The following is a 13,663-nucleotide window of genomic DNA, read 5'->3' as shown; positions in this document are numbered from 1 at the left end:
GTACTTATGGGAAGAGCAGTTCATTTTCATAAGATGAAAAGGAAATGTCCTTGTTTATAAATATTCATAATTTGGTATGGGGGGAAATATAGATATCAGATAATTACAGAATACAGAAGTATCTTAGCCATATACAGGATGGCATCTTCAGATGTCAAAGGTTGGCAATCATCACCTGTGATGACCTGCTAGTTCTTTGCCCCTAGCATCAAAGCCATTAACAGCAGTATTCCATGTGATTCTTTATTTGCATTTGTGTTGCTTTCCTAACTCAATGTCTTTCATAAAGCCTCATCAATGCAGTTTTGAGACAGTTTTGCATTCAGACCCCCTTGGATACTAAGATTGACAGAGGAGGCCCTCTTGGTAGTTCTGCCACCCTCCCAAGTTTGGAGATTGACAGCTCAGAAGGGCATTCTCTGTGGGAACACCTAAACTGTGGAAGGCTCTCCCCACAGAAGTGCATCTGGAACCTTAATTCTGTGGTTATCATCATATGCTGAAGATGCACCTCTTAACCCCGGCCTTTGACACCTGAGAAATTTTACAATATACTCCACTGACAATAATTTGTTTTAAATTATTTCAATATTGTATTTTTTAAATTGTTGTAATGCACCGTGGGACCTCATGGTGAAAAACAGGGAAGAAATCTAATAAATAATAATAACCGCAACAAACCAGAGTTTTTGGAAATGCAGACGCACCATTTCAAGCCTCCCTTTCCTCATGTGTCTAATGGAAGCTTTCTTGCTTTTTGAAGCAAGATGTATTTTCCCAGTTTTTGAAGCACATGGGCGAGTGTGGTTTGCACAAATCATAGCAAACCGGAGTTCGATTGTGCGATATTATACAAACCTATTTTCCATATTCAGATGAAATGAGAAGCTAAAGTTTGTTTCAAAATGCAATGGAAGCCTTAATCCTCCATACACCCCGAAGGAAGAAGAGAAATGTATGACAGTGGCCATAGGATGTCCATGTCACAACAAACTATGGTATGATCTGATAGCTGGATGCAGCCAATAATAGTAGGATTAACATACTTTTTTTAGTCTGATTATACTAGGCTACTTCTAAAAAGAGGGAGCAATTCAAAATCCCACACTTCTGATCATTCCATCAGCACAAGTATCTTTACTTGTCAGATGAAATAATACCCCTCTTCTCCCATGTGGTGTTCTGAGGGTTCTCCTGACTCTCTAGAACAGATATGGGGGAGGTGGAGAGGGAGTGTTGGGGGAGGAGACGGAAAGCCCAACTGTGCTAGCGGGAGCCCTTGCAACAATATTTAATTATTACTATTCTTAGCTCATTAATTTTTATCCTTTTTAACTGCATCACATGCAAGCAGCAGCACCAAGTGATGGGCACAGAAGCTCATACATAACTCTTATCTTGCAATAATCACACCATGAATTGTCATGTGCTCTCACCCCTAGAAGAAGAGTGCTTGAGAACACAAGAGATACTGATTCATGCTGATGGGACTTGAAGATCTATTCAACTGTGGTGGGAGAGAAACCTAACCCCCAAAATGCATACAGGTTTTAGCAGCTTGCAAAGATGCAATGGCCATCTATTAGAACTTCACATGAATGTTATGGCTACAATAACGAAATAATGTGCGATAATAGGATCACTGGATTACTTGAGCTAACTTCAAAGAACAATAATTTCAAAGGTAACCAAAATTAGTCATAGAATTATTGCTTAAGGTATTTCTGTAATAATAGCTCCCTTGGCTAAAAACCATCCCTGACACATGAGCCTCAGACACCAGAGTAGCCAACAACATTTTCTTGCTTGTTTTTAAACCTTGAGTGGACTCATTGCTCAGAGACAGTTGCAAGACCAGAATTATGAGATAACCACAAACAAAATTATTTTCTGAGATTTTCTGATGTCATTCTTTCGGTAAGCTCTCTTCCATCTTTACATGCCTTGCAAAAAAGGTCTGATTTCCAAATACCCCCTTTCAAGAAAGGCATTTCTCATCAATATTTATGCACCAGCATTCTATTTTTTTAATATTTGCATTAAAAAGCCATTATACGATGAGACAATCAAAAGAATTCTGCACAACTAAAAACAACAACAAAAACTCCTAACAGAAACTAGATGCCATACACTTCGAAAATGTTTTATAATGGTTGTCCATTTCAACTGTAACTCAATGTAATAATGAATTTTGGAAGTAAAACTGATTCTGTTATTAAGTAGAACTATCTGCAAAGTGCTGTGATATCACTTATGGCCTCACTGGGGCCCCAATCAATCATGCAGATTATTATTTTTTACAGCACCACTTAAGAGGTATTCTCACTTGAGTGCCACAGAGAAGGGGATGCTTCTTCTGAGATGATGTTTGCTACTACACATGCATGCAATATCCAAAACCAAAAGGGGATATCCAACATTACTCATACTTAGACCAGTCCATTGATTTCCATGAGACTACTCATCAAATATGACTTAGTTGGATATTACCCAATGCCTACATTGCTAGCTTCAGAACCATTCGTTTTACATATATGCAAATTTAATTGCTAGAGTAATAGGCTTAAACTCAGATCATATTAAGATTTCTTTAATGGGACAATATCCTTAATAAAAAAAACATTGGGTTGCATTTAGCTAAATCACTACACATGCAGAATGACTGCTGTGAGTGCAACATACCCGTAATTTCCCCTCCATCTCCTCCCCCTGCACCACCCCCAAATCTACTCCAGAGTGTTGGGGGAAACTCCATAGGATTGAGGATGCAGTAAGGGAGGAGAAAGAAGTAAAAGTTCTGTTGCACTTCTGGAAGCTGTTCCATGCATTCAGATATTAAGTTGGAGACAACCCATTTCTTCTCTGTACAGTATTCAGGTGCACATATGTGTGTTAACACCTGCACAATGCTATCTGCTCCACAAACATTTAGGCAATACTTTACGCAATACTCTGGAATTGGTAACTATCAGTAGAAATAATATCAGATGTGAGCCATTTGGCAGTGACATTATTTTGGGAAGAGGTCTCTCAGTAACTGAAATACCAAAGCCAGGTAAATTCTAATGTAACTGAACAAAACACTTAAAGTTCTACAGTACCATATATTTTTGCCATGGTACAAAATATTCTAGTAGACTTTCCCAACATGTTGTTTCACAAATGTTGTGAAAATAATTTCACAACACTATCCTATGCATGTTTACTTAGAAGTCAGTTCCACTGTGTGCATTCCCAGGTAGATGTACACAGGACTGCAACTGTATGCACTATTTGCAAAGTTACACCTGAATGTAAGTCTTTTGACTTGAAGTATTCTCAGACTGCGGTAGGCCCAGTTCGCATGTAACTCTAAGCCAAATCATTGCTAAGTGTGAATGTGCAAGCACTCACAATAATTATTATGGCCTGGTCTTCTTACTGCCACACTACCTGGAAATTAAGGTACAGATTAATTTACCGTTATTTCCAAATTCAGACTCACAGTTTTTCTTCCTCAAACAAACCACAAGCCCAGATTAAGACGTAATGGTAAGCTAAACCATGGCTTAATTTCAGTAGCACACCATCAGGAAGATCAAGGGAGAACCAGCCACATTTTTTTTACTGTGAGTACTCACACACTAACATACTGAAATTTCACCATGGCTTTGTTTAGCATTATGTACAAACCAGGCCATTATCACCACCATTACAGGTCACCTCAGTTCTCCTCTTAAAAGAATTCAGAACCATAAAAAATTACTCTGCAAGCACCAGTTCATTCTGCAAAACAGAAAACAATGCAAGTCTTCACACTTTTCACTTAAACTATTAAATGAAATCTTATTTTAGTAATGGAGTGTTTTGTTTTAACTGAGGCCACTTCACACATGCTATCTTAACTGCAAATGTATACCAGGACATAAGATGTAAACACTTGCATTATCATATGCATTCCACACCACATGTAAAATGCAATGCATGTGCATTTTAAGGGCTGCTATCTCTCATATATATATATATATATGGGTGGGTGTAATACTAATGCACTGAAAAGCCACAACTGATAGCAAGTTTCTTAAGAGTGCACATGCATCAAGAAAAATATATACACAAAAGTATACACATTTTCTTATTATTACCTTGTGGGAAACAGCCCTATTAACCTTACAAAGACAGCCAGAAATCAAAGACTAAACCTTTTTAGCATATGCAACTATAATATATTTTTTTAAAAAAGAAAACCACTAAGAATCTGCTGAAAAGGAAAACTGAACAGCAGGTTTTCTGTCTGAATAATGTTTTGGCTTTCCAGCTATCATAGTTGTTGGTGTTTTTTAATACAGTACCTCATTTCAGCTAACAGTGCAAAAATTAAGTATAAGGAGCAGGAGTTTCTGAGGGATGCATGTTTTCAAACACTTTTATAAAGTTACCAAATCTTAATTCTTGTTACAACCAGCAGAGAAAGATGACAAGTCATGTGTTTAGGGGAATTATATTCAAATGTGTGGAGGGGAATTATATTCAATTCAGCTTCTGTGATAAGGAATTTTTTTCACTGTGTCAACTTCTAGGATTGTATGCCAGGCAGAAGGACCACAAAACATTTTGTTTTCAAAGCTCTTGTTCAAACTACCTTCCTTTAATTATCTGCACTTTGCTTTGCAAATGAAACAAAACACATGGAAACTCTACAACCTGTTAACTCCACCCACCTCCAACTCTCGCTCTCTCTGTAACAGCAACAGACCAGAGGAACACCATGTAGAACATTTCCCCATAAATAAATTTGCAGAGAACTTAACGGGTACCCCAAGACTGCTTACAGGTGGCAGTGCTGCTGCTGCTGTTGAGGATGATGATTTTGCAGTAATTGAAGTTTCAAGCCTTTCTATCAAGTTTCCTAGTGTGATGGGACCCTGGGCTGGATTCTCTTTTTCAGATACCTTCTTCGTAATGCTGCACTGTTTTTCTGTTTTTAAATCTGTATCTCCAGGAAAATAAGACACTGGGCGCAGGTCTAGTTTTTCAGTTCTATTTCCTACTGCAGCCTCTTTGCAAGTGTTACTTTGTATTTGCTCTCGAGGAAAGCCAATTGGGAACAAGGTAGACATTGTCTCATTGTGTCTAATTTCTATGGAGCGTCCTCCTTGGATCTCCTCAATCAGTTCCATCCCATCCTCAGGCTCTCCCTCCTCACTGTAGGTGCCGGTGTCTCTGTCCTCCATCATAAACTCAGTTTCCTCTTGTGGGCTTTCATCTGCCTTTAGGAATGATGTTTCGGAATCCACCTCCGGGTCGTCCTCCATGCAAGGAGAGATGGAATCAAACTCCAGGAGTCTTGCCGAGTCATGCCGGGTGAAGTCTTCTGAGTCGGTTAACACTGAAGAATCGCAGAGCTCGGCGCTGGAGTCGCTCCTTTCAACTTCCTGCAAACAATCAGAGCCATCTTTTGAGCCATTTAAATATTCGGCACTGAACATGGAGGCCAAATCCTGCAGCCTGCGCAGCGGGATGTAGCAGGGGGAAGGGTTTGGGCCATAGGCAGCAGCAGCAGCAGCCTTTGACTGCATGGTGCACCCATTAGGTGGCTCGGGGCTTCGGCTCTGACCCTCCCCCCCGTAAGGGCCGTCCCCGTTCTCCGGCACATCTAACGCCAAGGGGCTGGCGAAGGGGGGCAGGTAGCCCCTCCTGCTCACTTCGCAGGCCTGATCCATCCTGTGCGGCGGGCATCAACCTGTGAAGCAAACACAGCAACAATGGGGTCAGGCAAACCCTCCAGGGCCTTGTTCTCCAAAATGGCAGCCACTTCTACTGCTGCTGCTGCTGCTGCTGCTGCTGGTGCTCCTCCTCCTCCGCGGCGGCGGCGGCGGCGGCAGAGGCCCAGCAAACGCCTCCCGCTCCTGGTTCTGGGGCCGCAGAGAGCCTGCACCGAGCCGGCTGCATGCCTCTTCCACCGACCCACAGCTACCCAGGCAACATTGCCTCCTGATCGGCGCAGCCTAATGTCGCCTTTCACAATAGCGCAGCATCCATCCTGCCGCTGCTGGTTGCAGGGAGCGCAGCAGAGCAGGCCTGGCCTGGCCTGGCCTGGCTCCTCGCACTCTCCCCCTGCCTCCTCGCCCCCGCCTCTCAGAGATCTGCAGCTGCTGAGCAGTGATCGCTTCAGCAAAGGCTTCTGGATCTTTCATCCTCTTCCGCCCCCGCCCCCACCCCGACCGCCTTTTGCCACCACCCGGCTTCTGCACTAGGCCCGAGTCACCGGCTGGCGTGCCTTGCCCCACCCCCACCCCGTTTCCAGAGGCCCTCCGGGTGAGGGTTGCGGCGCCCTTGCAACGTCCGGGTGGAATCTGCCCGCAGACACCAGTTTCCGCCTTGGGGGAGAACAGGAAAGTCTTTCCTGCAGTTTACCTGTCGGACTCTGTTTCCCCCACCCTTGCACAGGGCCAAAGGGAAGAGCCGACTTGGCTCCTCCCGTCCCTACCAGCTCCGTCTCCAGCCCAGCTGCCTGCCAGCTTCTTTTCGCTTGCTAGCTCCTTTCCTCGCCCGCGCGCGCCCGCGCGCCGCTGCTGCACGCGCGCACCCGCGGCTGTCCCCTGTGCGCGCTCGCGCGCGCCCCCTCACTGACTCTTGGGGTTCAGCAGCAGCAGCAGCGCTAGCGAAGGCTGCGCTGTCCAATCAGCGCGCGCGTGCGCGTCTGCCCGTCGCTGCGCATGGCCTCCCCCCCTTCCTTGGGGCACTTACGCGGCCCCTGCGCCTTCGGACGCCCCCTAGCGCTCAGGGCGGCCGCCCCTCCCTTGCCCCACCTATTGCTCCTTGTCCTGGGCTCCTCAGCCTGTTCCAAAGGGCTGGCGTCGCTTTGCCGTCCTGCCCGGCCCGGCCTGGCCTCGGCCTCCCTCCCTTCCCACTGCACATGGCGCCGCAGCTCCCTTCTCTGCCCGCGCTGGACAAGCCCTGCCTCTCCCGCTGCCAGCGCCCAGCACCATCCTTCCCCTCAGCCTTGCTTCGTACCAAGCCACCCCGGCAGGGCGCCGCCTGCGAGGCCAGGCCTCTGCTAGCTCCCCCGCCAAGCGCTGCAAGCAGAGAGCAGGAGCGAGCAAAGATGGTGGATGTGGAGCTCGCCCACCCACCCGCTGGGCAGCCGCCGCCGCCGCTCTCTTTGCCAGCCCAAAGGAGGGGAGGGGGAGCCCCTCGGACGCCCCGTGACCAGCAGCCAACCGGGCTTAGTCCTGCCTCGGGGTCCTCTCCCACGCGCATGGTGCGCCTGGGGCTAAGCTGCTTTTCACCTCAGGCACGGTGGGGTCCTGGGAGCCTAAGCGACCTCGCAAGCCTTGTCCCCCTCTCCAACGGGGGAGAGGGAAACGCGGAGGGTTTCTCGGCCACTGAAGTTGGGAGCCCGAAGGACGAAGCCAGGCCATCCCCATATTCCCGCCCAAACAACAGGGGGGACTGGACGGGTCAGCTTGTTCCCTTCTCTCCAGCCAACAATGCGGGTGACGAAGGAAGAAAAGCTCCGTCCGCTCTTTCTTCCGCCGCCACCCCCACCCCCGCTCGCACCGCCGATTAAGGGGAGGGGGGCCGAACTCCTAAAACAAACGGCAGGACTGGGAAGGGAGAAATGGCTGCTGTGTGGCCCCCGCAGTGAAAGGGGGCCAAACTCGTGTGTGTGTGAGTCAGCGCGTGAGGGGCCACGGCAGGGCCGACCCGCGTCCCGGGCACAACCGGGGAGGCCGATTCCCCTCGACGCCGAGGGAAACCAGGCCGCTCCCCCAGATCCTCCAAGAGCGGGGAAGGCTGGGGTGCAGCCCCTGGCCACGGACTAGCCCAGCAGCGAGCTTGGAAGGGAGCCTCCCACACGCTCCTCTTCCTCCCGCGTCGGGTTGGGTGCAGCTGCTCTCGCCCCGGGAGGGAAGAAGCCCACTGTTCCCTTTTCCCCCGGCACTGCCAGGCCGGCCCTCCACACGCCCCCACCTCCTGGCTCCCTTAGCCGGTCTTCAGGGCCAGCTAGAACGCGGCGACCGCGCTCTTCCCTGGAGCAAGCTGCTTTGGGCTGCTGCTGCTGCCGCCGCCGCACCGTCTTTTGCGTGGCAACGCGGCCGGGAGCGTAACAAGATCAACCATAGAAAGCTAGCCGATCCCGGGGGGCCCGAGCTCGGAAAGAGCGCCCCAGCTTCCCCCGTGCGCGCCCCGTTGCCAGCTCCTTCACAGGAGGCTCGGTGCCTTGACATCGGTCAGGAGCGGCGGGCCTCGGCCGTGCGGCGCACCCTCCCGCTTCCTGCTGCAGCCCCTGCTCGGCTTGTGAGAGCAGAATGCAGTTGTGTCACCCCCCCCCCCACCCGCACCCCACCCCCGCGCGCTTCCCCTCCCTCCGTGCAACCTGCCTCGCCAAGCGGCCATTAGACCCGCCTGGCAAACCGAACCTTTTGCGGGGCAAGCCCCCGCCACGCACCCACCCTCCCCGGTGCACGAGAGCCCCCGCCAGAAGGGCTGAAGACGGGAGTGGTTGATTGGTTCATTCATTCTACCTTGCAATCCTCGCCACAGATCTGTCCTCAAGGAGCCTGTGCTGAGGGAACCGAGATCGCCAGTTTATTGTTATTTTCTTTTTCGTTCCTTTTTCTAGAAAAAAAACACGTCCTCGGCTTCAGTAAAACTCTCCTCCGTCAGAATCTAGTCAGGCAGAGGTGGGGGGGGGGGAGAGAAAGAAAGGGGGCTGTGGGGCCCAAGGCCATTGCCGTCTTCCGTTTGTTTAGGATAGCGCTACTAATGTGTAGGATGTTTTGCAGGGAGAAAACTGTCCTGATGAGTCGTGTGTGTGTGTGTGTGTGTTGAGAAGTTCGCCATCCAGGAACAGGCAGGCACAGTGGAAATGAGGGGAGGGGGTGTACAGGAAACTGGCCAACTTGCTGCATAGCAACGTCTTGGACCAAGCAGGCTAAAATATTAACAGCAAATCTGCAACTAGGAAAAGGTGCACTTGCAGGCTTCCTTCGCCACAGTCTTTTCCAACAAGCCTGGGCAGGTCACTTAAACATCACTTCTGAAACTACTTTGGGATAGTGCAGTCCAAATCAGAGACAGAAAGGGCTGCATTGAGCCCTTACGCAATTAGGTGCTCAAATTTGATCATCACTGAGTGCCCCTAAGTTAAGGGAAACAGTTGCTGGAGTTTCTGGGTCAGAGTATTTTTTATCTATTTATTGAATTTCTATCTTGCCCTTCCGAAAGTGTTCAGGGTGGCAATACTGGGCTATAAATGGACCAGTGGTCTGGTGCAGTTAGGTAGCTTCTTATAAGCACAAGCAATTGCAATGATTTGCTGGGCAGCATTCCCTGGTGACCTTAGGCAGGGTTCAAATGTGGCTAACCAAAAAAGGAGAAATGGGAGGTGTTGGAAAACTCGAGACAGACAAAAGAAAGCACTTTTTCACACAGCACATAGTTAAACTATGGAATCCACTCCTAGGGGATTTGGTGATGGCCAACAATTTGGACTATATTCTACCTTCACAGAGGCGGCATGCCTCCCAATGCCAGGTGTCATGAATCACAGGTGGGCAGAATGGATTTGTGCTGATGTCCAGCTGGCAGGCTTCCCACAGTCAACTACTGAGAACAGGATATTGGACTAGATGGGTGATGATCCAGTAGGGCTCTTCTTATGTTCTCAAGAGCTATATGGATCTTATGTCAGTCCTCCTCACCCCTCAACTCTTTTTTTGCAGGAAATGAAAATCTCCATTGTTTTCAGGGACAGATAGCAGGCACAACAGGAATAAAGAGGAACACTCCTTGTTTCTGAACTGCTGGATGTGTGTGTTTTCACACTGCTTCCTGACACACTGGATAATGATAATCATACATAATATTTTTAGAGCGCTTTTACATGCTCATACTGCTTCACATCACCACCTCAGTAACGCACATACGCTTCCATTGGAAGGAGAAGGGGAGTTAGCAGCTCTCCAGCAACAGCCCATTCATCCCTAACGAAGTATCTTTGAGAACTTTTGCTGTAAAGCAGAGCAACTCTGCACGGGACCACTCTGCCCACTTCAGTTCATATTAAGAGCTCATGAAAAACACAACCAATAATGAAGCTGGTTATTTCTAATCAAGGAGCCTGATCAGGCCAAGCGGTGTTGTCTTGTGGCTTCACAAAAAGGAGTTGGGCCTGCTCAGGCTCCCTTGGCCATGGGCCATAGTTTCATAACCACCTCTGAAGCTAATTGGCATTTGTCCTTGTCCAGATGCATACCCACTTCTCTCGTTCTTCATGGAGGATGTCAGGAACATGGCCAATACTTTCCTCCAATTCAGTGTCCCTGCCTCACTTTCAGATTTATCCACCTCGGCTGTATGCTAGGAATTTGCACTGCCTTTTTCTCCTTTTGTTGACCTTTTCTTCCCTCAGCTCCATCCTGACTTAATCCCTTTTTCTTTCTCCCTCATTTACCCATTCTTCCCTCAGGTCTTTACTCCCTCCTTCAGCCAGCCTGCCTCCTGTCCTCTACTGCCTGGGCCCCACATACATTAGGGTTGCCATATTTCAAAAAATAAACCAATACATGTATGGCAGCCCTAACATACATTAATTCTTCCAGTTGTGCCCACTTTTACCTCAGCTTCTCCGCCTGCAGCAACTTTTGTCTCTACATGTTCTTTCCCTATTTAGGCCACATCCAGGCCTCCTGTTTCTGAGCCCTGTGAGGTCTTCCCTTCAGCCCAAAATGTCCTTTCTCTTTCCTCACAGAAACTTCCCCTGAATAAGTTTGAATATTTGTGGACATCCATCCCATGAATATCAGGCTCTGTTGAGAGCTGGGAACTGGCAAACACACTGCGATAAATTAGACGGGCAACATAAAACACCTCGTAATTGAGAAACAGTACAGAAATTATTGTTTCTAAAACCCTCAGTAATCCTTAGATAATGAAGTGAGGCAACTGTGCTCAGTAGCAGCTCCCCTGTCTCTGACCTCATTTCCTCTTTGTTTCGGTTTTCTATCTGTAAGATGAGTAAACTAGTTGTGCCTTATTTTATACAGAGCTTTGGTAACCGTCAAGGATCCAGGAACTGATCCAGCTGAGCCATCATGCTTCTTGTGCTCTGGCCCAGCCCAGGGCTTATTTTAAAATGCCAGGAGAAGAGCAGGGTAAAACCAGCTTTCACCCATGCACCTCTCTCAAGAGCCAGGGCTTCTGAATGATTCAAAACAAACACTTGATCTGAGTCTGTCACACGTTCCAGCTCCCAGCTCCCACTAGTTTCTGATGCAGTACTTCAGAGGGATCTATGCACAGCAAAAGCCTGTCATGATTAAGAGAAGGAAGGCTACTATGCCAGAATCTGCTACTGCCACCATCCAAAGCAAGGCCATAAAGTCTCCATCTCTCTTTGTGCCAGCCTTGTCTCCCAGGCTGCACTGGGGCCAGAGATAGGCCAGGTTGCAGTGTGAGAAGGAGGCTGCTGCAAGAGCTCCCATGGTGCCACCAACATGAGCCTTGTGGCCTGGACTTGTGTCTTCTCAGGGAAGATGAGAGTGCCCAGAGTGAAGAATATAGCTTTGCCAAAATGGCAGGTTCTTCTTTAGGAATTGAAGGAAACATTAACATGTGTCCCAACTTAGCTGCAGTGAGTTGGGGAAATTCCCAAATCAAAACTGATGCTGAAGTTAGAAGAAATCAGAATATCACCTGCCCATGTTTGTGTCATAGTACTACTCCTACAGGCTCTATGCAAAAAAGAAAAAGAAAAAAAAAGGTCTGTTGAGATTTAAGTGATGATATTTAGAACGACATCACAAGCCCATCAAGCTGGCCCAAGTCACCAAAGTGCTGAGCCGGACAGGCTCGCAGGGGCAGTCCACCCAGGTCCGTGTGGAATTCATGGATGACACCAGCCGTTCGATTATCCACAACGTGAAAGGCCCAGTCCGGGAAGGGGATGTGCTCAAGCTGTTGGAGTCTGAACGCGAGGCCCAGCAGTTGCACTGAGCTGTAGCCAAGTTGGGTCAAAACTCTCCCGTATGATGTGTTTGCATGAGCTTGGTCAAAGAGTGATGAGTTACCCTCAGTCCTTCCAATAAACTTCCTTTGTCCTCCACCACTTAAAAAACAACAACAACAACTCGGCCCTCCAGATGTTTTGGGACTACAACTCCCATCATCCCTAGCTAACAGGCTCAGGGATGGTGGGAGTTGTAGTCCCAAAACATCTGGAGGGCCAAGTTTGCCTGTGCCTGTATTACATGATTTCTGTTCTCACACTGAAGCAAAGTTCTTAACCTGAGGTACTATTTCTGGGTTAGCAGAGTCTGTAACCTGAAGCGTCTGTAACCCGAGGTACCACAGTACAGTATTTGGATGGGACCTTTCTTTTAGGGCTATAGATGCTTTGTTTCCCTAGATGAGGAGAACAAACCTTTAAGAAGTAGAATTTATATTTCAGTGTATCCCACAAGAATATGCAAGGAGTATGGCCTTTTATGTTTCTAGTGCAAACAGTGCAGGCCTAACACACTCTGCTGCCCAAAGTAGCTGCATTATTGTGCCTTCTGGGAGATGTGCCTCTGGGTGTCTCTGCAATCCCAAATTATGTGATTTTACCCTCTGCAGTACTGCAATAAATGCTAGGAAATGCCTCCACATAAGCACCCTGCTTCATTGAAATCCCAAAAAAGCACTGCTGGGTCTAGCAACCAATGGGGTTGCTTGTGCGGTCTGATCTCTATTTATTTGTTTATGACGGCAAGTGCATAGTGTTTTATAGCAGGGGTGACTGACCTTTGGGCTCTGGATGTTGTTGGACTCCCTGCAGCATGACCAGTGGTCAGGGTTGATGGGAGTTGTAGGCCAGAAACGTCTTGGATGGTCACGGAATATTCACCCTTGATTTATAGAGGGCCAGCAAAAAGACAGGTTCCTGCCCTCAAGAGCCTGCAATCTGAAATTGGACATTGGCAACAGCAGAAGAGAGAAATGTGGAAATCATTATTGAAGGACACAAACCTAGTGTATGCCCAGGACACACATGCCTTCATGATTTAGGGCAGCTTTCTCCAACCTGGTGTATTCCAGATGTTTGGGACTATAACTTGCTGATCATTACCCATGCTAGCTGTGGCTGATGGGAATTGTAGTCCAAAACGCCTGGAACAAACTAGGTTGAGGAAGGCTGTCTTAGAAGCAAAGTGATATATTTGGTCTGATAACTCTGGTGATTTAATTAGGCAGGTCCCTAACTATCCTTGGAAATATTGCTGCAAAACATGCTCTTGAGCAAGTTGGAAATCTACTAAAAATGGACAAATGGTTCCAGTCTGTGTATGGGTGTGTTCTTTTCATCTCTTCTCATAGCAGGGTACCATCATAAATCAGAGCCTGCAAGGAGCTAAAGGAAGCCTGCATTGCCTCTGAATTGTGTTACATTTAAATGGCCCCAGCTGATTAATAAGAGGTGTATATATTTAACCTTGTGCTGATCAAGTTCATATCAGTCATTGGGATAGCGAAGCATGTCATTGTAAAGATGTGGCATTACAAATTTCTGTAAGATAGAGATGATTAAATTATAGCCTCCTACCCTGGCCGGGAGTATTGTGGCAAAGGCCATCCCAGACTTGACCAGAATGCCATCATTAAGCAACAAGAACAAGCTATGCAGCAACAGGTCAAA

General features: G+C 47.8%; 1 protein-coding gene across 17 annotated transcripts in view; it reads right to left on the bottom strand.

Annotated features, from left to right (window-relative positions):
- NSD1 (nuclear receptor binding SET domain protein 1) overlaps window positions 1-7,257 on the bottom strand; it is a 62,223-nt gene extending 54,966 nt beyond the window's left edge. For 4 of the 17 annotated variants that reach the window (XM_081850166.1, XM_081850176.1, XM_081850168.1 and 1 more), the window contains exons 1-2: window positions 6,397-6,536; window positions 4,701-5,722 (exon numbers count right to left, since the gene is read on the bottom strand). In XM_081850166.1, the coding sequence (XP_081706292.1) occupies window positions 4,701-5,702 (1,002 nt within the window). In that variant the 5' untranslated portion in view covers window positions 5,703-5,722; window positions 6,397-6,536. Of the gene's footprint in view, window positions 1-3,702; window positions 3,751-4,700; window positions 5,723-6,100; window positions 6,169-6,396; window positions 6,571-6,996 lie in introns of those variants that run through there. The other 13 variants (XM_081850172.1, XM_081850173.1, XM_081850180.1 and 10 more) reach the window with 12 other exon arrangements.
- Between the last annotated feature and the right edge of the window lie 6,406 nt (window positions 7,258-13,663).

Source organism: Podarcis erhardii (genome assembly GCF_964252035.2).
Source record: "Podarcis erhardii genome assembly, chromosome: 2".
In the NCBI taxonomy this organism is placed as follows: Eukaryota; Metazoa; Chordata; class Lepidosauria; order Squamata; family Lacertidae; genus Podarcis; species Podarcis erhardii.
This window is presented reverse-complemented; position numbering and strand designations above follow the sequence as displayed.